Source organism: Symsagittifera roscoffensis, chromosome 2 (assembly GCF_963678635.1).
Source record: "Symsagittifera roscoffensis chromosome 2, txSymRosc1.1, whole genome shotgun sequence".
Lineage (NCBI taxonomy): Eukaryota > Metazoa > Xenacoelomorpha > Acoela > Convolutidae > Symsagittifera > Symsagittifera roscoffensis.
Genome location: NC_087063.1, coordinates 42,131,619 through 42,157,298, shown reverse-complemented (window position 1 = coordinate 42,157,298; position 25,680 = coordinate 42,131,619). Strand labels below are relative to the sequence as shown.

General features: G+C 34.0%; 2 protein-coding genes across 5 annotated transcripts in view; one reads left to right on the top strand and one right to left on the bottom strand.

The window, feature by feature from the left end:
* Positions 1–7,454, top strand: part of LOC134839180 (uncharacterized) — a 94,720-nt gene extending 87,266 nt beyond the window's left edge. For all 4 annotated transcript variants that reach the window (XM_063854643.1, XM_063854644.1, XM_063854646.1 and 1 more), the window contains one exon: positions 6,227–7,454. In XM_063854643.1, coding sequence (XP_063710713.1) covers positions 6,227–6,815 — 589 coding nt within the window. In that variant the 3' untranslated portion in view covers positions 6,816–7,454. The remainder of the gene's footprint in view (positions 1–6,226) is intronic.
* LOC134839181 (branched-chain alpha-ketoacid dehydrogenase kinase-like) overlaps positions 1–25,680 on the bottom strand; it is a 557,313-nt gene that overhangs the window by 441,808 nt on the left and 89,825 nt on the right. The gene's annotated exons all lie outside the window — the stretch shown is intronic.

Below are 25,680 nucleotides of genomic sequence, written 5' to 3'. Positions count from 1 at the left end.
AATCTGTGCATTTGCGCTATTAAGCCTATACCAATATTTTTTTTCGAGATTTTGAGATTAACTAAACTGTAAGAATTTTATTATCTTCATTATTTTATTATCGTCATTATTTTATCTTATTTTATGACCAAAAATGATGGGCGGAAGTTTTTGTTCTAGTCTGGCTATTTTCTAAATTTGACAACCGCTGACTATTTTCTAAATTTGTTTTTTTAACCGTTAGTCATTGTGTCGTTTTTCTTTTTGACTGTTAGTCATAAGTTTTTTAGTGCCCGGAAACAAATAAGATAATTTTCTTCCTTTCTAGCTTCATAATTACCTATTTTCTGCTTCTAATTAGCGATGCTTGCCTTAATGAGATCCCGAGCTGAAGTTTTAACAAGTTCGACCTGTAGCTCTCTCGGATGTAATTTAGTTGATTTATCGCATAGAAATTTAGCGTCATATGACTATTTTTTAATCAATTCGCTTCCCTTTTTCAGCTCGAGTGCTTTTTTGTAATAAATTTTATAGATTGTGAACTTTTATTTCTTAATGGGTAGTAAAATTGGTAGTACTATTGTTCTGTGTTTTTGTCAGGGATAACAAACCACCTGGTACTGGGTTGTTAATCTGTTGTTGCATCCTCTGAGTTCGTACTTCATTTTTGGTAACAAAAACATCATTTTTATGCTGTTACACTTAACTGCCCTCGTCAAAAAAGACAAGTTTCACTTTTGAAGCGGTATTTTATACCAAAAATTGGAACTAATTGGAAAATCAGATTTCAGTTTTGTATAGTTTAAATCGAAAGTTTTATTCGAAGCGGCACTTTTCTCTTAATACAAAAACGGTTTCCCTTTAGAAGTAACTGAACGGTCTAGCGCGCAAAGCTTAAGAAGTGATTTCTAAAAACGATTGTTTTTTTTGCAATTTTTTTCTTGGCTCAATTATCTGGGGGATATGCCGGGAATACAAAAAACAGTGCGATTGGTTTCGGGGTTACTACGAAGGAAGGATAATCTTACTTCTGACAAAATACCGAATATCCATTAACTACTGCCGTATTTCTGCGCCGAATTGGTGTAAAAAAAATAGCACTATTTGCTCATAATTTATTAGGTTTTGGCATATGGGTTGGCAAAGAGCTCCAATGCCGATAAAGTAGTTGAAATCTTTAAAAAAATCTTTTATCTGCCCCTGAGTTGTGGCCTTCTAGCGTCCGAATAAAATATCTTACTAGTAGATATTGGTAATGATACACTAAGAGAATATTGATTTACTTAAATAATGGAGATTAAGTTACTTCAGCCTTGACGAGTCTCATTCAATAATCACCAAGAAAATTGCTCACTCATTCATTCATTCATTCAACTGCTCTTATTCTGTTTTTTTTTCAAAGAAGTTGGCGGGTAAAATGAAGGAAGTAGAATAATATGGAGTGATCACCAGCGTGAACAATAGTTGATCTACTCTCAGCGGTTTCTTAGCAGCAAGACAATCTCCGTAATAATAATTAGCTTCTGGGCAATTTCTTCTAAGACAAGCTATCTGATGAATTTTTTTAACCTATTTTTTAATCAAAACTACGCATACTAGTTTTAGTGAAGGCTGCTTTAAGTCGTTTTAAGATTACCAAGTATGCAAGCAAAAAAAGAAAACAAGATTTTTGAACCAGTTCGACAAAAATACGGGTTGGAGAAAGCATGCTACTCTTAAAACCTTCCTCAATTTTCACTTTTTCAAATTTTGAACCATATTTCATCGTGACATAATTTTTGTTGGCTTAAATGTTCTAGCATGTTCAGCAAATTACAGTTATTGTTTTATTATTTGTAAGTTATTCTACTGATGTTTTCATGGCGAACAAATCAAAAATAACTTGAATAAGCTTGCAGCAAAAAGTTACAGCAGCGACGATAGATTTTTAAAATGTGCAAGAACTTCAACCGAAAAACAGAATTCAGCATTGTTCACGAATCGAGCACACAAGAAATTTGTTTTTGAGTCCACCACATTCGCAAGGACAGAGTAAGGCTGCAAGCCTGTTTACCGTTGGCACTTCAAAGCAATTCAGAGGAAGAGTATCTTTATTTTTTGCTGTTGGTCAATGTTTTAATTTGAGTTGGAAAAATGATAAATTTTGAAGACCAAAACAAAAAATTTAGAAAACAAGGAAGCGTAGTTCATGCAAGAAAATAGTTTCACGATATCAAAAAGTATCTCCAAAAATTCATTGATGTTTTTCATGTTATCTTATAAGGTTCATTTTTTTGTTTCTACCTTCATAGCTTTGTTCTTTTGCGCTTTTTTGACTCACTTTAATTCACAGAAAGTGCGGATGTGAATATTTAATCCCGTTGTGAGAAAGTTTAGATCCTTCAATTCAGCAGTTCAAAAACGGAAATCATTTCCGGCCTCAATAATTTTCTTGGCCAAAATATTGAGCGCACTAGGTTTACTTTATTTATCCTCAAACGATTCTTCATGTTATGCATGTACACGCCACACTCATAAGAAGGCGATAAAACTTTTACTTAATGTTTTTCTGTCCAGTTTTGTGAATAAAATGTAACCAAAAATTAAAAGAAATTATTGTTGCGCAAGTTTTCATTGGCTTTAATTTTTTTTTGATTCTGACTTTTCAAAAAAAATCATATCTTAAAAAATTGCTGTGTTTAACGTTTCAGCTACTTGGGTCGAAATTTTTTTAAAAAAGTTTTGTCCACACGCTGTTGATGAACTGTTAAAAATTTTGCATGTTGTTTATCAAGTTTTTTACAAGCTTTGATAAAACTAACTATTTTTTATGTATAATTATTTTCAGATTTAATATTGCAATAAATGATAAATTGTTAATTTAGGAAAACAAAATTTCTCAATAGCCAGCGAAAAGCTGTTTTTCAGCAACCATGATCATGCATCAGCAACCAATAATCCTGGTTTAAGAGTTTAAAAAATGTTCAAGTTGTATCAGTGAATAAGAATAAGAAATCGGCAGTTATGATAAATTCATAAATGTTGCATAACTTTTTTTGAAGAATAAATCTGCAGCTTGAGCCGAAAGAGATTTTATCAAGCTTTTAAAACTTTTTTTTGATCTTCTTGTTTTCGAAACAAATGAAATAGTGTTCAACTGGTGTCTTCGCATTTAGAAAAAATTACGCTATTGGCTTTAATTACAAAAAACTCTATTTTTTGAAAATTTTATCAAAATTTGTGTGCTTTGAAATGATACCTCTATAATTTTTTTTAAAATAGTCAAAATCTGCTGAAAAGATATTCAAACTGCGTAATAATTTCTTACATTCTACAGGCAAGTGTGATTGAAACAACGAGAATATCATGTTGCTACGCAAAACAAACAGGTTTAGGTCGGTGATTTTTTGAAAAACCATTCTGGCTATACTATATCATATTTTTTGAACTTTTGTTGCTTCGTTCAACGTTAAGAGAATACCATGATTTAAGAAAAACAAAAAGAACATGTTTTGGATTGATGAAGAGCTCCAATGAAAAAGCTGCCAATTATATTCGTTTTTCAAACATGTTAGTTGGCGGATCGTGTTTCGTAAATTGAAAAAATTATTTAATTGTTGAAAAAAAATCGAACAGATATGACGGGAGAAAGTTAGACTGGAATATGCGAAACTCGGGCCTGTGTTTCTCGACTGAAAACACTTGGCTTTTCGACCGTTCCTTCCTTCCACGGCTTTTTTGTGTTTGATTTTTGATTGCATCGTACAATTGTCATGAAAATCAGTCTGCGATGTTCTTGGGATTCAGCTTTATAAAAATTAATTGCTACGATTTGAAATTGATTTTCATGCCGGGTAAGCGGGCAAAAAGAAGAGTCTAAATAATCTCTTTTGAATCGGAAGTACGATTAAATACCACATTCGTACCCCGCCATTTTTTGATGCACTTGGTTACAGTAAACCTTATTCCGATCTGCTTCTTACGCTGTGATAATTGTCGGAACCTGGAAAAAACCTTGAAATTGCTGAAATATTGAATATCATTACAACGCTTGCTATTCGCAAGCGTAATGATAACTGTTGAATTCAAATAGATATCATCCCGTACCCAGTAAATTTTCTAAAACAGATCTGAAATAATCTTTTTCAGATCTAAATTTCAGATCTGAAATAGGTTGTGAAATGTTTAAATAACGCTTGGATACTTTAAGGATGGGCTATTTCAGATCTAATTTCAGGTCTGAAGTTTTCTTTTTCTTGGTTATTTCAGATCTGAAAAAATCTATTTCAGATATAATTTCAGATCTGAAATTTAGTTTTTTTTTGGTTATTTCAGATCTAAAAAAATCAATGATTCGGACTCAATTTTTGCTCTTTTTGATTTTTTAAGCTTAAGTATATACTATCAGGTGTCACAGCCAGGGCGGATCTAGGATTTTCTCAAGGGGGGTGCAGATTTTCAACATTTTTTTTGAAAAAATTGTCGACTTTTCTTTGGTTGATAAAATAGGTTTTTCGAACCCTCCCAGAAGACTACAAAGACCCTATTTTGACAAAAATATTTGCAATGCAAACAAGTTTTATAGAAAAAAAAACAGGTCAAAAATGCTGTTTTTAGAAAAAGGCGCTGTTAGAAAAAATTTAGGCTTGGTCGGTCGAAAATGGATGTCATAAAATAATACCAAAGGGGACCCTGTAGTCGCACACAGCTATCATTTTCTAATGAACATTTTTGCTTCTTCAGGCCTTTTGTCTAACTTTTTGTTTGATCACCTATTAATTCGTGACAAAGCGGCTTTCTGACAGATGGACAAGAAATAAGAGTAGTTTTCTTTTCAAATTTTGGGGTTTCTAGGTGAGGATTCCAATAAATTGTGCACGGAGCTTTTAATTTTTGTGTAAAAGACAGCTGGAACTATTTCCCTTTGAATAAACTCGCACAAAAGTAATTAACAGTAAAGTTGTAAGTAAGGCAGTTTTCTTTGATCTAATTTACTTCTGTTGAGAAACACTTCATCTTGAGCCAACCAGAAGCCATGGCCTTTTGCCCAATCCGTGACCATAATTCATCCAAGTTTATTGTCAACTGTTTTTTATTGCTATAACAAAGACTGCTTGTTCAGACGAGGCCATAAGTACTTCAAAACCCGATTGTTTTTTTTTTTCAAGTACTATGTTAGAGGGCGAAGAGTGTTTATAATTTCTTAAAAATGAGAATTGTTTTTCAGTAAAATCTTCAAAAAGTTCTCCCACACGTAATGTCAAAAATTAAAGGATACAGGATTCGAGCGTCAAGGGGAAGACCTGAAATTCCCAACAATTTGTATTTTAAAAAAAAGAAAAACAAAAAATTAAAAGTGCCAACTACAAGTTGCATATAGTTGTTTGAACAATTTAGACAACCTCAATTCGATTAGCAACAATTTTGATAGCGGAGAGATAAATGAATTTGATGTTTTTTAATTAATAAAATGCCCTAGGGTAAGCGTTATATTTGGATGAAAGCGTTATATATGGATAAAAAAAACTAAATTTTGGGCCTGAAGGAAAAGCGACATTAAAAAAACCAGCCATCGCGTATGTCATTGGAATGAACTCTCGTTGCTTCTGACGCCAAATAAACTAGTTTTGTCGAAACTAGTTAAAAACTAGCTAAATTTTGATTTATTTTTGAACGTTAAATGACTGTCAGTGATAAATTTAATGAAACCTATTGGCGTCACAGAAACTGACATTTTGCATCCATCTCTTAAATCTTAATTTACACTTTGGAGACCATTATCTTCTGGTAACTTTTTTTCTCTTTGACGTGTGTCACTTCAAAGTCTAAATGAACACCAGTATTGAATGAACATCAGTGAGAACAACATTGAAGAGATTAGTTCAATGTTTTATTTCATTTCATTTTTTTCGCAAATGACTCTGAATAAACAATCTCTTAACCTTTTTTCATTTTTTTTTGTAAAAATAAAACTCTTTTAATTGATGCATATCGCTTTAGCTTGTTAATACGCATCAAAAAGCACTGCTAAATAATATCCATATTTTTTAAAATAGTTTTTCCTTGCATCTTCACTTCTTCTATTGTTTTTTAATGATCTGTTAAAGAGTCAAAACGTGATGCCTTTTATCCGTAAAATTCTCCATTAAAAACAGCATTTCCTGTTCCTTAGATAAAATCAGTATTCCTTAGATGAAATCGATTGTTATTCATTTTGGATGCAAAGTTTTTTGGATTAATGTAACGAACAATATACTTTTGTTTTCAGTGCCATTCCACAGTCTCCAGACAAGAAAGGCGAGAAAAAGTTGGAGAGTGAATCGAGGACACTCCTTTCGGTTCCTCTGAGCTCTGCCCCTGCGGCCAGTAGTTCCGAATCCAACCAAATATCGGTCGTCGCATCTGCAGCCCACGAGAAACGAGTTGTCGCGGCATCGCCCTCAACTCCTAGAACCCAGTCCCAAAAACGACCGAAGAGCAGCAGTTCGGATCGAGTGACATTCACATTGTTCATAATTAGCATAGCTTTCATGTTTTGTGTGTGTCCTTTTGTGGTGGACTACAACTACAAAACCCTGACGAACCCTGAAAAGCCGAATCAGTGGGTTTCCTTTTTTATCCGACTTCTCTTCCAGATTAACTTTCTCTCCAACCCTGTCATATACTTTTCGACGAGTAAAATATTCCGGGGCCGAACTTTCGAGCTGATTGGATATGTCTCGCCGAAACTGGAAAAGTACATTCGGACTACGAAGCTTTTCAAAAACTGTCTTCCGCCCGAAGACGCCAATCCAAAACAGATTACTAACGCAACAGCTGCGCGAAGTTATGCGAACACTGAAAAAACCACATTCTAAAGTTCTTGCAGTTGCGATTAAAAAATTGAAACACTCAGAAACACAGATGTTTGTTCACTCATAGTAGATGACCATGAAAAAAAAATTTGTTTCAATTTTTATCGCATCTATGTATCGAATGCAGTAACTTAAGAAAATAACCCTTTATTATATCATAACCAATCAAATTTTTAAATTGGTTTCTGCGAACCTGAAAATCGATTGATAAAAAATCTAGAAAGTCCGCAAGTTGCAATAGTTTGTAAATTCCCCACAGTCTTTATATTTTTATTTATTTTTAGAATCGCGGCTATGATGAATTATTCGATGTTATTGTTTTTATGACAAGTTTTCCTTGTTTAGCAGATGTTTCAGTTACATAGGTTATTTTTTACCGTTGAGTGCTAGTAGATAAGCAGCAGCTATTTTATTTTCCCCTCAAAATTGAAGGCGCATATGAAAAATTAAAATTCAGAAGGATGGTAGATAAATTATTCATGATTACATGATTGGCAAACGCAGATGATCAGCTAATCGATAAATAGAGAACTTCGCTTTCTTTTCTAAATCTCATATGCATATTGTATTTTTCTTATCAAATCAATTAATTGTATTTACTCTCTTTAACTCAGAAATTTACATTATTCCAAGTTTTTTTAATACATTTATAAAACGGACGCTTGTCACACTGATGAAATTTCGATTTTCTAATAGACCCGGAAGAAAAACTTGAATATAGTTTAACTGATATCTGATACTGATGATTAAAAAAAGAACAGGCATTTTAGAGGAACAGATAACGAAAATGCCTGAAACAGACCCAGAGTAAAAAATAAGAGCATTAAGTAATTTAACCTCTGTGTGAAAAAAGCAGACCAAAAAATACTTGATCAAATTTTTCGCCAACTAAAATTCTTGTGTAGAGTTCATAAGAAAGAAACGAATTAATACTACTCGGCGTGTTTCAACTTAACTCTTGAATTTTTTTAAACTGCGATCCCGTGAATTACCGGGGCTTATGTGGCAAATTGGTCCAATTAAGATAACAAATGCACCTGAAAGAAACCGGTCGTCCAAGTCAAATAGAATCTAATCCGATTATCATTGAAAAAATGTTTACTATTTTTTCTACATAAATTTCTTTTTCATCGGTGAAGGTATACAATTGTCGAAACGGTTCCCCCCTTTTTAACTTTAAACAACTTAACACCCTACAATTTCACTCCCTATTTTTGTTGCCTTAGCAATTTAACATCGCTACATTTTAAAACAATTTCTTTGATTTAACACCATTTTAATCCAAAATGGAAAGAAAACTTACTTCAAAGGGGATTTCGGTAGTCATCAAAGAATTAAACGAGAAAATTTTTATCATTTAAAGCCAGACAATTTCGGGCTACCTAATTTGCGTAAGTTTTGAGCAGAAATGACCTTGCAAATGATTTCAATGAAACGTTTCAAACCAAAATAAAATGGCCTTGCCAATATTTTCAAAGAATCATTCCAAAGTGAACTAAAAACAAGCAATAGTTCAATGAACTTCAAAAGCCCGCAAATTATCAGACGTCCTTTGACTAAAATGGCCTAATTTTTGAGACATTTTCATTGGTATAGAATATTTAAAAAAGTTGAACTAATGCCAAAAGCCTAAAAATCAATATTTTTTAGAATCATCCTCGAACTTAAACTTATGACCTGATCGCTTTGTCAGCTTTTTTAAAATTGTTGGCACATAAACGCAAAGCTTAAGGGTTTGCCAGCCCGTAGTCCCAACCTAGCATCCCGAAATTAAGGGCAATTGTCCTGGGATTAAATTGCTAAAGCACGAGTCAAGTTCTTGCGTTTAGTTACGTTTCCGGGAGTCTACAAGGAAACGTCTTTTCAAAAAAAGCTGACAAAAATTTCAGTAGGAGTAAAGTTTGATTTTTAATAACACGAAAGAAAAAAAAATACGAGACAAAATGTTACAATGGTGTAACACAAGCTAGACAACGCTCTGAAAAAGTACAGATCAGTTTTGTCTTCGTAAACGGTTATTATGTTTTGTACTCTTTCATTTAATACTCGATAATTTTTCTTATTTGTGAATTTATGGCCACTCGATGCATCAAAAAAGTTGAGTTTTTGTACGGAAGCGTCTTCTTGCAGACTGCCCACTACCTTGCACATAAATAGGATTGAATCCCAAAATACCATCCGTCGACAGCATTTGTTGTTCGAGCCATCCCACCTCCGGCCGCATCTCGCTGGTTCCAAAGGAAGGGTGGGAATAAAACTTCACGGTTTGGCACCAAGCTTTTTATATAAGTAAAGCCAAATTACAGAGACAACTCGTAACTTTTCTCAATTTTCTCGGGTTCTAAACAATTTCTACCGCATTCATTCTGAATTTTCTAACGATCATGTCATAGGAATCAAGTCATAGGAATGCATTTTTTTTCGAATGCAAGGGATGGCCACATTTTTAAAGCCAGCGCTAAATCATGATTCGTTTCCTAGGTCACTTTCTGACCCAAATCAATAATTTTTCTCATGTAACTCTGGGAGAGATGGAAAAAACAACCCGATAAATGAGCTTCGGGGAATGTTTTTTGGAAGTTGGAAGGACTGGAGAGCAGCTTGCTCAAAATCTAACAGCTTAATTTTTGTTTGACCGAGCACGATCTAAACCAGGGGCCGATCTAAGATTATCTCGAGGAGGGATTTTAAAAATAAATTCCAAAACTTTGTCCACTTTGTTTAGGTCGACAAAATTGTTTTTCCGAGATATCTCAGAGCGCTAAAACGAAACTGTTTTGGTCAAATTTTCTGCGTCGTAGGCTGTAGCGAACTAAGGGGGCGGGGGGAGGTTGGGGGGTTGGCTAACGCCTTCCTTTAGGGGATTCGACCCCCTGCCGACCCAAAGGGTCCCCCTTTTGTACTATACTGAAAAGTCAATATTTGGTGACGGACCCTAACAATTTTCTAAGGACGCCTACGGCGGCAATTTATATTAGTTTTGAAAGGGGAGCGCGCGCCGACTTTTTCGTCGAAAAGTTCCAAAAAATGCCTAAAAACGCCTTTTTTAACCTTTTTTCAAAAACTTGCCTGCGGCGCAAAGAATTTTGTTAAACTAGGGTCTTTATGGTTGTTTGGGAGAGCTCAGAAAAACATTTTGGTTGACATAAAAGAAAGTTCAACAAAATATTCAAAACTTTTTTTCGAAAATCCGTCCCGTCCCCCCCCTCTCGAACGAGATAATCCTAAATCCGCGCGCGCCTGGCTGCAGGCAATTGTAAGCACTTTTTGGAAAACTGTGACCGAAAAATTGCGTTTTTTTGACGTGCGCTCCCCCCTTCAAAACTTGTATATATTGGCGCCAAAGGCGCCCTTATAAAATTTTTAGCGTTCGTATCCATATATGGATATCCCAAAATGGTACAAAGGGGGGAAAGGGGGGGACACCATTTGGGTCTGCGGGGGACCAAAACCCTGAAGGAAAAAAAGCGTCAAACCCCGCCCACTCCTCGCCCCCTAAATACGCCGTTGATTGAAACATATAACTGAAAGTAACTAAATTTTCAATTTTTAGCTTTAGTAGATATGTTTTTCTTTTACTCTTTTTCTTTAATTTTACAATATTCCAGCTAGTTTGAACATATTCTTTGCTTTTGTTCTTTTTGTAAGGTTGGGTTTCAGGCGATGACTCCCTAAGTTCCCGTTAGCCGTTTTTCTATTGCCATATTGGACGGGAACCAAATCTTTTGTCAGAAGAGTGCCACTCGCATATTTAACATCTGTGCCTCAGGTGCTGATGTAATTATATCATTAATTCAATCTGAATGGCTCGAAACGTATCAATTTTTAATTCCTCGCTTCTGAAATAATGTTTATAATTCAGAACAATTCCTATGAATCAGAAAGTAAAAGTCTATTTGTTTTGAGCGTGAAGAACAGATTATTTTTCTGGAATGCAAAGAACATTTTTTTTTTAGTTTTGTTTTTGAAAGGGTTCGAAAAACAGCTTTTTTTCAAACAACGAGAATGTAAAGAGTGATATTCAATAATACAATAATCCTTCAGATAACCTTTTCAATGAAAGTTACTAATTTTCATCAGCCTTATATTTAGTAATTTGTAATTACAAAACTCATAGACCGACAAAATTTGTTGAATCAATTAAAGGTGTACAGATTACACACGGTGCTACAAAAAGAAAAAAACTTTGTAAAATTTTTTTCTTCAAAATCAAAAAAGGTTTGAAAGACGAACTCCTACAAGAAACACGAATAAGAACAACGTATTCAAACAAGGCTCTAATTCTGGAGGTGCGATAACAGAAGAGCTGAATTTTGTGAACAGAATGGAGCAGTTTGCAAACAGTTTTGCTTTGATTTGCTGTTTTTGTAGTAATTTTTGTTGAAAGTGAGTTGAAAATAATAAAGTTGAGTCTTTTCGAAATTCAACCTCAGTCTCTTTATGATTTATTAAAACAGAATCATTTTAGAGTTTGTCACCAAAGTTAGATATCTAAAAAAATTACAAAGGGGGGAGCCTTTGGGTCGGCAGGGTACCAAATCCCAGAGAGAAGAGGAGCGCGCATTCCCTTGCCCCCCTTTATCCGCCGCTGATAGCAAAGTATAACTAAAAGTAACTAAATTTTTAGTTTTAGTTTTCCTTAGTAACGTTTTTCTTTCACTCTTTTTCTTAAATTTCACAATATTCCGGCTGAACTGAACAGATTTCTTTGCTTTTGCTGAAGTTGGGTCTCAGGCGTTGAGTCTCTAAGTTCCCGTTAGCCGTTTTCTTATTGCCATATTCGACGGGGAACCAAATCTTTGGTCCGAGGAGTGCCAGTCGCATATTTAAGATCTGTACCTCAGGTGCTGATGTAATTATATGATTAATTCAATCTGAATGGCTTGAAACGTATCAATTTTTATTTCCTCGCTTCTGAAATAATGTTTAGAACTCAGAACAATTCCTACGAATCAGAAAGTAAAAGTCTATTTGTTTTGAGCGTGAAGAACAGATTTATTTTTCTGGAATGAAAAGAACATTTATTTTTTTAGTTTTGTTTTTGAAAGGGTTCAAAAAGCAGCTTTTTTTTCATACAACGAGAATGTAAAGAGTGATATTCAATAATACAATAATCCTTCAGATAACCTTTTCAATGAAAGTTACTAATTTTCATCAGCCTTATATTCAGTAATTTGTAATTACAAAACTCATAGACCGACAATATTTGTTGAATCAATTAAATGTGTACAGATTACACACGGTGCTACAAAAAGAAAAAACTTTGATATATTTTTTTCTTCAAAATCAAAAAAGGTTTGAAAGATGAACTACTACAAGAAACACAAATAAGAACAACGTATTCAAACAAGGCTCCAATTCTGGAGGTGCGATAACAGAAGAGCTGATTTTTGTGAACAGAATGGCGCAGTTTGCAAACAGTTTTGCTTTGATTTGCTGTTTTTGTAGTAGTTTTTGTTGAAAGTGAGTTGAAAATAATAAAGTTGAGTCTTTTCGAAATTCAACCTCAGTCTCTTTATGATTTATTAAAACAGAATCATTTTAGAGTTTGTCACCAAAGTTAGATATCTAAAAAAATTACAAAGGGGGGAGCCTTTGGGTCGGCAGGGTACCAAATCCCAGAGAGAAGAGGAGCGCGCATTCCCTTGCCCCCCTTTATCCGCCGCTGATAGCAAAGTATAACTAAAAGTAACTAAATTTTTAGTTTTAGTTTTCCTTAGTAACGTTTTTCTTTCACTCTTTTTCTTAAATTTCACAATATTCCGGCTGAACTGAACAGATTTCTTTGCTTTTGCTGAAGTTGGGTCTCAGGCGTTGAGTCTCTAAGTTCCCGTTAGCCGTTTTCTTATTGCCATATTCGACGGGGAACCAAATCTTTGGTCCGAGGAGTGCCAGTCGCATATTTAAGATCTGTACCTCAGGTGCTGATGTAATTATATGATTAATTCAATCTGAATGGCTTGAAACGTATCAATTTTTATTTCCTCGCTTCTGAAATAATGTTTAGAACTCAGAACAATTCCTACGAATCAGAAAGTAAAAGTCTATTTGTTTTGAGCGTGAAGAACAGATTTATTTTTCTGGAATGAAAAGAACATTTATTTTTTTAGTTTTGTTTTTGAAAGGGTTCAAAAAGCAGCTTTTTTTTCATACAACGAGAATGTAAAGAGTGATATTCAATAATACAATAATCCTTCAGATAACCTTTTCAATGAAAGTTACTAATTTTCATCAGCCTTATATTCAGTAATTTGTAATTACAAAACTCATAGACCGACAATATTTGTTGAATCAATTAAAGGTGTACAGATTACACACGGTGCTACAAAAAGAAAAAACTTTGATAAATTTTTTTCTTCAAAATCAAAAAAGGTTTGAAAGATGAACTACTACAAGAAACATAAATAAGAACAACGTATTCAAACAAGGCTCTAATTCTGGAGGTGCGATAACAGAAGAGCTGATATTTGTGAACAGAATGGCGCAGTTTGCAAACAGTTTTGCTTTGATTTGCTGTTTTTGTAGTAATTTTTGTTGAAAGTGAGTTGAAAATAATAAAGTTGAGTCTTTTCGAAATTCAACCTCAGTCTCTTTATGATTTATTAAAACAGAATCATTTTAGAGTTTGTCACCAAATATAGATATCTAAAAAAATTACAAAGGGGGGAGCCTTTGGGTCGGCAGGGTACCAAATCCCAGAGAGAAGAGGAGCGCGCATTCCCTTGCCCCCCTATATCCGCCGCTGATCGCAAAGTATAACTAAGAGTAACTAAATTTTTAGTTTTAGTTTTCCTTAGTAACGTTTTTTTTTTCACTCTTTATCTTAAATTTCACAAAATTCCGGCTGAATTGAACAGATTTCTTTGCTTTTGCTGAAGTTGGGTCTCAGGCGTTGAGTCTCTTAGTTCCCGTTAGCCGTTTTCTTATTGCCATATTCGACGGGGAACCAAATCTTTGGTCCGAGGAGTGCCAATCGCATATTTAAGATCTGTACCTCAGGTGCTGATGTAATTACATGATTAATTCAATCTGAATGGCTCGAAACGTATCAATTTTTAATTCTTCGCTTCTGAAAAAATGTTTATATTTCAGAAACATTCCTACGAATCAGAAAGTAAAAGTCTATTTGTTTTGAGCGTGAAGAACAGATTTATTTTTCTGGAATGAAAAGAACATTTATTTTTTTAGTTTTGTTTTTGAAAGGGTTCGAAAAGCAGCTTTTTTTCCATACAACGAGAATGTAAAGAGTGATATTCAATAATTCAATAATCCTTCAGATAACCTTTTCAATTACAGTTACTAATTTTCATCAGCCGTATATTCAGGATCTTGTAGGTACAAAAACTCATAGACCGACATTATTTGTTGAATCAATTAAAAGTGTACAGATTACACATGGTGCAACAAAAATAAAAAATTTTGATAAGCTTTTTTTTTTAAAATCAGAAAAGATTTGAAGGATGAACTACCTCACGAAACACAAATAAGAACAACGTGTTCAATCAAGGCTCTAATTCTGGAGGTGCGATAACAGAAGAGCTGTTTTTTGTGAACAGAATGGCGCAGTTTGCAAACAGTTTTGCTTTGATTTGCTGTTTGTTGTAGTAATTTTTGTTGAAAGTGAGTTGAAAATAATAAAATTGAGTCTTTTCGAAATTCAACCTCAGTCTCTTTATGATCTATTAAAACAGAATCAGTTAAGGTTTTGTCACCAAACATAGAAATCTAAAAAAATTTCAAAGGGGGGAGCCTTTGGGTCGGCAGGGTACCAAATTCCAGAGAGAAGAGGAGCGCGCATTCCCTTGTCCCCCCTATATCCGCCACTGATCGCAAAGTATAACTGAAAGGAACTAAAATTTTAGTTTTAGTTTTCATTAGTTAGGTTTTTTTCTTTCACTCTTTTTCTTAAATTTCACAAAATTCCGGCTGAATTGAACAGATTTCTTTGCTTTTGCTGAAGTTGGGTCTCAGGCGTTGAGTCTCTAAGTTCCCGTTAGCCGTTTTCTTATTGCCATATTCGACGGGGAACCAAATCTCTGGTCCGAGTAGTGCCAGTCGCATATTTATCATCTGTACCTCAGGTGCTGATGTAATTATATGATTAATTCAATCTGAATGGCTCGAAACGAATCATTTTCTAATTCTTCCCATCTGTAGCTTTTTTATTTCAAAACATTTACGTTGAATCAAAAAATGAAAGTCTATTTGGTTTGAGCGTGAAGAACAGATTTGTTTTCCTGGAACGAATAGAACATTTTTGTTTTAACCTTGTTTTTGACAGGGTCGGAAAGGCAGCTTTTTGTTCAACCCCCGAGAATGTGAAGAGTGATCTTCAATAAAACAAAAATAGTTTAGATATTTTTTTCAATGAAAGTTACTAATTTTCATCAGCTCAATATTCGGTGATTTGTAATTATAAAATTCACAGAACGACAACATTTGTTGAATCAAATAGAGGTAGACACAGTGTTTCGAAATCAAAAAACTTCGATAGGTTTTTTTCTTTAAAATTAATAAAGGTTTGAAAAATGAACAACTACAAAATGCACTTATGAGAACACCGTTTTGAATCAATGCTCTAATTTTGGAGGTGCAATAACAGATGAGCTGATTTTTGAAAACAGAATGGCGCAGTTTGCAAACAGTTTCTCTATGAATTGTTATTAATAATTTGTTTAAATACTTTTGCTGAAAGTGAGCTAAAAACAATAAATTGAGTCTATTCTAAATTCAACCTCAGTCTTTCTATGATTGACTAAAAAAGAATGGCTAGTTTTGGAAGCGCAAAATCCTACCTCCATTTGCATTTTTTGTCTAGGTTTCAGTCGAGATTGCTTCAATTTGATCATATAGTGAACTTATTTAAACCATTTAATTCAGTGTTTGGTAAAATGCAAACAAACTTACCTGAAATGCAAATGAAAGTAAATTTTTGCGCTTCCAATATTAGCACACCCTTTGAATCAATAATGAAGAGATTGAGGTTGAATTTAGAATAGACTCAACTTTATTGTTCCCACCTGCATTTCAGCAAAAATTTTTCAAAAAATTAACAATTCCTATTTAAGTATAGTGGAACAATACTCAACCAAGATATGATACCAGCTGTGGCTTAGTGGTGAATCAACTGCTTTTATCACTAAACTGATAGTCTCAATCGCCGCTGTGAGCGTTTTTGTTCCGACTTTCGATACGAAAGTAACGGAATATTTGTGCTCGGATGGGTTTTTTTCTTCAGACAAATTTCGACTTTTTAACTAGCCATTTTAACGGAATTTTGTTGTCCTGAGCTTAAATTTGAAAAGATATTTCACCTTTGATCTTTTTTAGTAAAAAAAATGGGATTTAAAGGTTGCCATTTTGGCCAATTTGGGACAATTAACACGCGATATATTTCGCGCTATTAACGCGTGAGCGGAGATTTAATCCGTCTTAGAAATCGTTACAAACGGTTTGAACGAAGCTTATTTGCCATAATTGATTTGTTACAAGGAGTGAAATCTATCCTTTTGTACTTTGTATGGCGTGTGGGGGGATGATTTTCATTAAAAAATTTAAAGTAATAGAAAAAAAAATTTTGATTTTGTTTTAATACATTTAATTTTTTTTTAATGTTTTTACTGCTCCATAAACCTTAAAAGGCAGTCGGAACATTCAGGGCTTGGTCCTGATGCGAGCAGTCTTGTTCTTTTTCGTTTTGTTTATATCCTATTTGAAAAGGAAACATTGCTCATCACATGAAAATTTATCAACTGCCACAGTAGGTTAACAAGGAGCTGCTAATACTCAAAACTTGTTCTTTTAACGTTCACTACTTGAAAAAATCGAGAATTTGTTTCAATTACTTTGATAGAATAACTTTTCTTCTTCTGTACCGAGGAGTTTTGTTAAATATATTCCTGGTGATCAAATTACGACTGGGAGAGTTATTGTTTAGCAATTTTTTTGTAGCAAGATCAATGGTCATCTTTTCATAATACTGTATCTAAAAATATTGCAGTGGAGTAAATATAAGATGTATTTATTTCAAAAACAGTTCACGAAAATTGTCAATTTTTTTGCTCGCAATAAAGTATTTCAAGTATTAGTCGTAGAAAGGGAAAAATATGAAAGAAAATGAAAAAACAGTCAAAAGAGGTGTCATCCAAAAGCATCATGTGTCTTAAATCTGACAACAAAAAGGTCATCTGGTAGAAAAAAGCTCAAAACTGTTTGCTTGTCATCCTTGAAATAAAGAAAGATTGAATGCTATAAAAATTTGTAAGACAATTGTAAGATCTTAAAGCTACTGTTAAAATGAACTTTGTATCATGCAGCCAGCGTTTATCCGCACTAAAAAATTGGATTAGGGTTAAGTTTGAGAACAGAAAAAGCAAAAAAAAAAAAACTGGATTCAAATCGATTTCGAATTGATTTAATATGGTATTAAATAGAAGCAAAAAAATTTCAAATTAAGTGGTTTCAAAAGTTTTATAATTTTTATAGTTTTGTTTGTGAAGCATTCCGATACATTTTACATAGATTTGAAACAACTTAAATCAGTTTTAATCAATTTTTATCAACTTTAACTCCAATTTATTATGCCTATCTGTTTATACCGATTATATACTGATTTTTGAACGTGATCAATTCTCAAATATTGGAAAATGGAAAATATTCTGTTAAACTGATTTTCGGGCTGATTTTTTGATCTGGAAAAAAATTATATCTAAGTGCAAACTTCTTGAAGCAAAATCACAGGTTTGCAGTTTTCAATTTTTTTGTTAAGTTGAGCTGATTTAGAGAACTGCGTTAAAATTGTTGTTTTCAAAAATGAAACTTGATAATTTTTGCACGATTTTTTTTGGAACGATGATGAATGTAAAACTGCTGGTATTTTTCTTGGGTAAAACATTTTGCTGAAAATTTGGAGCAAAATTTATCAATTAAAATAACCTGAAAAATGTACAGAGCAATAAATGTTATCTTTTACAACTCCAAGAAGCCGAATTATTTAGATTTTGGTGAAAATTTTTAGGAATTGACTTTAGGCGCATAATTCCATCCAAACCATTTTGAGTATTTTTTAAGGCAAAAATTGATGCTACATTTATAGGATAACTCATTAAGATCGATTCAAATTCCATTTCACATCCTAAGTTTGCTAATGGCTAATTGATTCAATTTGAATAAAAGTGACCTTAACTTTAGTTTTGTTAATTTATAGGCATGATAAAATTAGTATTGAAGCTAAAACTAGTTTAAACATTGTTTTTTGAAAAAAAAACTTAATTATTGATTTCTTTAGTCTTTTCTGAGGATTCAGAAAAGACTTAAAAACTTAAGTCTTTTCTGAATCCTCATCCATTTTTAAACGATTGAAGACTTATTCGTAGTTTTGCGTGTGATCAATTATTTATTAAACTTCAGTAGTAAAAGAAAAAGTTCTTCAGGTTGCTACTTACGAGTTAAAGAAAAATGTCAAAAATTATGATAGAGGCAGACTCTTTTTCTGCATCTCGAGGTATGACTTAGACCTATTGATTGGTATGACAGGAGCAAGGTAACGACCACATAAAACCTTCTACAGGAAAGGTTTTTACTTTGATTTCAAACAAGAGTTTTCAACCGATCAAAATCGAGTAATTACAAACAGTGCTAAGCAATTTCAATGCAAAATAAAGAGCGGGGTGAAAGATCTTAACTTGTTCTGTTTAAGAGGAAGATGTTAGGGCCCCTATTTAGAGGAAAGATTTCAGTTGCGATGTAATTGGGCCATTAACACCGAAATAATGATATCCCACATTGCTAATTAATCGCTAATTTAGGAAGAAAAATTTAAACTTCGAGTCTTTCTTTTTCCACTAAAACTCAAAGTAAAAAATTAGCCTCTAGCCTTTTCACCACGAAAAAATTTGTTGGTAAAATAGTTAAAACATACAAAAAAGACAAACATTTACTGCGACAAAAAATTCAAAAATTTTTTGCTTAGGTTTGGTAAGAATACTATATCGGCTTCGTTGTTGTTCCGACTTTCGATACAAAAGTAACGGAATATTTGTGCTCGGGGTGGGTTTTTTTTCTTCAGACAAATTTCGACTTTTTAACTAGCCATTGTTGACGGAATTTTTTTTATATCATTCGAAAGGTATTATTGTCCTGAGCTTGAATTTGAAATGATATTTTACCTGTGATCTTTTTTGGTAAAGTTATGGGGGTTTGAAGATTTCCATTTTGGCCAATTTGGGACAATTAACGCGCGATAATTTCGCGCTATTAATGCGTAAGCGGAGAGTTAATCCGCCTTAAAATCGTTCCAAATTGGTTGAAAGAAGCTTATTTGCCATAATTGGTTTGTTACAAGGAGCTAAATCTATCTTTTTGTACTTTAAATGGCGTGTGGGAAGATGATTTTCATAAAAATTTCAAATTTTAGAAAACAAAATTTCATATTATTTAATTACATTTAATTTTTTAATTTTATTACTCCTCCATAAAATCTTAAAAGGCGGTCGGAACATTCAGGGCTTTGCCCTGATACGAGCAGTCTTGTTTTTTGTTTAGTTTTTTTTTTCGTTTTTTTTCCGATTTGAGCACATCTGAAACCGACAAAAATTGAGATTAATTTTGTAGGCCAAAGCAAACACAAGAAAAGATTTGCTTCAGTTGAACATTAAATAGATTTTTTGTAAGCCCAATTTTGCTGCGGCAAGACTCCTGTACTGCGTATTTGTGCTTTCTGTGAATTGTTCATAAAATTTAACGCCTCAAATTTGGAAAAGACGATGGATATTTATCGAAAACTATTAAAGTTGATTTATGTTAGGTTGGTTAAAAGTCTTCTAAAGTATAATTCTACTTTTCAGCTAATCTAACAATACTATGATAATTTGTCTTTTTGTTTTTACCTTTTTCAAATTTTTCATTCAAAAATTTACTTCACAGACGAGTCCTTGCAAAAATTTTCAATTAAAAAAAAAAAAAAAATTTTTGTATCGAATCTTTTTTACCCGCTTATGCATGGCCGTTTATTTGCCGAAGCATGGCAAGTCTTTTTCAAACAATTTGCCTAAAAACCTTTGTTTTGATTAAAACGCGGGCACAAGATAGAACAAGACATTTTTACTTGAGTTCAAAAACAAAAAAGCATTTTATCAATGTTTTTTTTTCGTGCAAAATTTTCGGTATAAAAATTCTCATTTGTGCAATTTTGGAAAACTAATGCGTGCTATTTCTAAAGTGTTCGGTGTATTATTTTAGCCGAGCAAGCTATCAAAAGCAAAATTAAGCAGAATATTTAGCGCAAAAAAATATATAAACAAAATAAACGAAACAACTAGTTTGATTTCATTTGTTTCTTCACTTTTTCTCCTCGGCGCTAATGTATACAACATAGGGACATAATTGCCTCATCAGCCAATTCATCGCGTTTAATCGCCGCTTACGCGTGAAAAAGACGTGCGTAATATATCGCGAGTTAATTATCCCAAATTGGCCAAATTAGCGATTTTAAAACCTCCATATTTCTGCGAAAAAAAATCACAAGAGAAACTTTTATTCAGAGCTTCAGACAAAATAAACTTTCAGAGAGAACAAAAGAAATGTCAAAAAAGCTTAATTAAAAAGTCAAAAAAACACTGATTGAAGAAAACCAATGTTCTTGGGATGTTCACCACCAATGTTCATCACAAACCTTCCGCTTTTTGAGAAAGTCTGAACAACAAGACTGCTCATATCACAGATAAAGCCGTGGATGATCCTAATGCCTTTTAAATGGCATTCAAAAATTTTTGATTGAAAAAAAAACAATATCGTACGTCTAGTGTGAGAAATTGAGAATTCAAAACAGACTAGCTTGCACGCTATTTGCTTTAAATGCGGAATAAAAACCGTACAGGATAATTTGCCACGAATAAACTTTGCGCAGCAATTCCAGCATAATGAATAAAACCTGCACCGTTTTTTAAATTTAGTCCAGATCGTGGCCAAATTAGCAATTTGGAAGACCCCAGAAGATAACAAAAAATAATCAAAGAATAAATGCCTTTTTAGAATGCACTCAGAAAAAAAGAGTATGAAATATCGGTAAAAAAGAGTATTAAATATCGGTAACTGAAATTTGACTGATTAAAAATCTATGCGAAGCATAAGTATTCTGCCGATTCTCGAGAGTCGGAACAAAAATCAAACGTGAATATACAAAATCAAAAAATTGCCAATAGAATAAAAAAAACTGAATCCAAATTTAACGTGGCTAATTAAAAATTGAACCCTTTTACGAATTTGTTTTCCAGACTAGTGAATCGAACTGGAGATTCATTGAAGTGCTTATGCGTATATGATTTGAAAATTTGAGCGAGTTAAAATTAAAAAAAAAAGCATGATTGCGAAAAAGAGGAACTGCGTTGTATCAATATCAAAACTTTCAAGCTGGAAAATCTTCCAGCTGCCTTTAACTGGCGGAAGTTAATCATTAACCGCCGACAAATATGAAACAGTACTGCCTGTATCAGGGCAAAATCTTGATTGTCCCACTGTTCTTTAATTGATCTCGAATAGTTAATAGTTAAAGAAATACTGAATTACCATGAATTTTAAACTGATAGTTACAAGTTTTAAATGGCAAAACTTGAATCGTATAATAATGGAACGACTTTGTAGTGCGAGATAATTCGTCACGAGCATGTAAACTGCCTTACACTTCACGCTTGCTTTTTGTGAGACTAACTAGCATTTTTTTCAAGCTAGCTTTTTTTTTAGCGCTAGCATTTTTTGAGACTCATCCATTTTTCCAGACTGTGTTAAGACAACTGCCACCAATTGCTTTGAAAAACGTCAAAAATTGTCTGAAAAAAAGAATTCGGTCTAACAGAATTAGAGCCAACAAAAATAAAGCCAACACTCAATAAGTTGAAAGTAATCTGAAAAGTTTTCGAAAAAACAAATGTTATTAAAATGTTTTGAATGTATCTTGTAACATCGCAAGCGGTATATACAAGAAGTAGTTGACACCTTAGTAAACAATATTTCCAATTTTCTTTGAAAATGACCATTCTGTGATCAAAATTGTTCACGGGGAAACGTCCTTAGCACCAAATTGTATTGCATGATGATTGAGTTCATTTATTTAACCTATATATTTTTTTCAAGTTGAAAATTTTAAATTCTTTTTCATTAATGACTACACTATTTGCTTAATTTTTTGCATAAATTTTAATTGGAGCTATGCATGATCTTCATTCTTGGGTTGAGTGGGATGAACTTGAAAAAAGTTGCGCTAATGATATCAACTTGAGTTAATTGATCCCTGATTATTACTCCATAATTGCTCAAATTGCCTTCCACTTGATTATGCTCCATATTACCCTGCTTTCTATTTTTTTGTTGTGGGCTAGAGCGAATCAGTACAATTTTATAATGTGATACTGAGTAAACCATTTTTTTTCTGACTGATAAAGTAATCTTATGCTAAAGCTAAATCTTTTTAAAAGAATAAGAATAAGCTTCACCAAGACTGCTCGTATCAGGGCGAAGCCCTGAATGTTCCGACTGCCTTTTAATGTTTAAGGAGCAGTAATAACCTATAAAAAAATGTTAAAAAAATGAAAATTTTTTTTCTAAAATTTGAAATTTTTTATTATGAAAATCATCCCCCTACGCCATTTAAAGTACAAAAGGATAGATTTCGCTCCTTGTAACAAATCAATTATGGCAAATAAGCTTCTTCCAACTAATTTGGAACGATTTCTAAGACGGATTAAATCTCCGCTTACGCGTTAATAGCGCGAGTTATATCGCGCGTTAATTGTTCCAAATTGGTCAAAATGGCCAAAATGGCAATCTTTAAACCCTCATAACATCACGAAAATTGATCACAGGTGAAATATCTTTTCAAATTTAAGCTCAAGACAACAATAGCTTTCGAATGATATAAAAAAATTCCGTCAAAAATAGCTAGTTAAAAAGTCGAAATTTGTCTGAAGAAAAAAAAACCCACCCCGAGCACAAATATTCCGTTACTTTCGTATCGAAAGTCGGAACAATAAGTGAAATACCGAATCATTCAAACATTGGATAAATAGTGAGCAAGATCACTCCGAAAGGGTTGGACTAGATTGAAAGTCAGACTAAGATCCATTAAAAGACTAATTTAAAGAATGATATAAAATCAGCTCATAAGACTTCCCATGGTGAGAACAATTTTTCAAGGAAGAATTGTAAATACAAATAACTACAAATATTCGCTTCTCTCAGGCAAAAACGAGGAACAAAATATAAAGCATAACAAACTGTAGAAATTGGCACATTAACAGTACTTAGGTAAAAGATTGTGAATACTGAATGTTTGAAATTTTATCTAAATCCGACGGTGTAAAATTATTTTTTTTTAAAAGCGGGGTGTGTGTTGAAAGCATACGTTATAAACAACAAACATATTTAATTTTTAGCACTCTAATGCTGCTGACTGGATTTCTATTTGCATAAATGAATAAGATTCAATTTCCTGGCAAAAGTCAATCAAGTTCCGTTGGAATTTGGCTGTCAAATCAGGAAGGGGTCCAATTTGAGCCAAATCTATTTTTAGTGAAAACGCAGTGGATTTATTGAAAGCTGTGTTATCGTGTTTTGGTAGTTTTGTCAAATCTTGTTGTTCATCCCTAGGAGTTTCGATAGGCGGTTTGTGTGATGTATCCGTTGGATTGATTGTCTCTCAGAGGCGTCCCCCCGCTGTTGCAGCGCAAACGTAAGCGAGAGTACAAATGCATGTAAATGCACATAAACAAAAATATATAACAAGAGTATAAATGCATATAATATAAGCACAGTTGGCCGAGTGGCCTAAACTAACGTACCGACAGTTGATGTAGGGTCGAGTCCCCCACCTGCCCATAAATTAATCTACTAAAAAGGGGGTTATATCCTATTTTTTATGTTTTTTTATTCTAATTCGGTTCAGCTTTGATTAAGGCTGACCGCTAAAAAAGAGCAATTTGTCTCAAGGACATTACCGACCGGTTCTTGTGGCTAGCTTGCGCCAATTTGTTATTGAAGCTGTGAATTGGTGATGAGTATTATTGAAGTTATGATGTTATACTCGACCGAAATGACGATAAGTTTTTGCCGATAAATTCTCTCGTTAAATTCAAACATTCGACTTCATATTTTTGATTTACAGAGATTAGGCGCACATTTTGGCGCCCCAAAAGGGACAGCAGTTAGAAAGCAGTTGGACCAAACAGAAAGCAGTTGGCCCAAACAGAGTGCAGTTGGCCGAAAGTGGGCATTTGGCCGAAAGCTAGCATAGCGTACCCAGTTGGCCGACAGTCGTCATAGTGAGCAGCTACCAGTTGGCCGAAAGTGGGCGTTTGGCCGAAAGTGGGCGTTTAGCCGAAAGTTAGCATAGCGTACCCATTTGGCCGACAGTCGTCATAGTGAGCAGCTACCAGTTGGCCGAAAGTGGGCGTTTGGCCGAAAGTGAACGTTTGGCCGAAAGTGAAAGTTTGGCCGAAAATACGAAAACATCAGCTACCAGTTGACCGAAAGTGAGCGTTTGGCCGAAAAGTCTCTAATTGGCCGAAAGTGGGCGTTTGGCCGAAAAGTGTCTAAGTGGACGAAAATTGTTCAGCTGGCCGAAAATTGTCATTTTGTGCGGTTTAGCCGAAAGTCGTCAGAGTACCGAATTTGCCGAAACTCGTCACAGAGTTTACTTGCCGAATGTGGGCGATTGGCCAAAAGAGCCGACAGACGACATAACAGACGGACGAAAGAGTAGACTGACTAGCGGAAGAGAAGCCTGTTCAGGTGTCCTGATTGTTGACTTTTGGTCAAAGTGGAGCTGTGTTTTTCTCGACACCCGAAGTTTTGGATTTTTTCCCGGTGAATCTCCAATTTAAAACAAAAAGAAGTTTCAAAAACTTCTAAAACTTTCCATTTGTGCTATAAAATTTTATACGCTGTCTTACATATTGGAATTTTTTCCGCAAGCTAGCAATCGGAAATTTTTCTCAAGCCAAAACTTTGGGAAAGTTCCGTTGAACTGAAATAACTTACAATCGGTACTTAGACAATTTGATTGACATTTTTTTTTCTCGATACCAAAAGTTTTTGGATATTTGTGAACGGAATTTTAATCTGTGAAATCGGATCATAGACAAGAGGTACTGGACTAGTTTTTTTTGGGTTGGTTTACGACTCGAACCTGCTGACCAAAATTTTCCAAAAAATGTTGGTAAAAAAGTAAAAAATTGCCAAAAATTCCTCAAAACGTCCCCAGAATTCTGCGAAACAGTGCTGTAACATGACACCAACCAAATAAACCTTATGGTAAAACCTTATGGTAAGTTGTCTGGTAGCGAAATATCAGGCAAATTAAGTTGAGTTTTTTCATCCTCAGGTTTTTTTCCGCGTGTGTTGTTGGAACTTAACCAATTTGCCTGATCCCCCACCCACCAATGGTGAAACTGAAAGCCAGTTCGCCTCAAATAAATCTAAGCCGTTTCAGCTCGTCTGATTATTGACTTCGTTGCGCGACACTAATGTTAAGTGGTCAGGTACGGTGATAATAAGTGAGTTAAGTTGAATTCTTTCATCCTCAGGCTTACTCCGTGTGCGTTGTTGGAGTTCAACCGACCTACTTAATTTTCCCACCCCATTGGTACTTAAGCGTAACGTAGCCGTCGCATAGGTCTCTTAAGTGTATGCTATTCATTCTAGGAGCTAGTTCCTTGGATCACGCGCTCCGTAAACTATCCGCACCGTCTCAAAAGCGCGTGAAAGAGACTTGTTTTACAAAGCCCGGTTTAAGCTTTAACTTTAACGCCAGGGACTCGAAGAAAACTATCCAATACTATCTGCACCATTTTTTGTCGAATCGGAAAGATCTAATTAT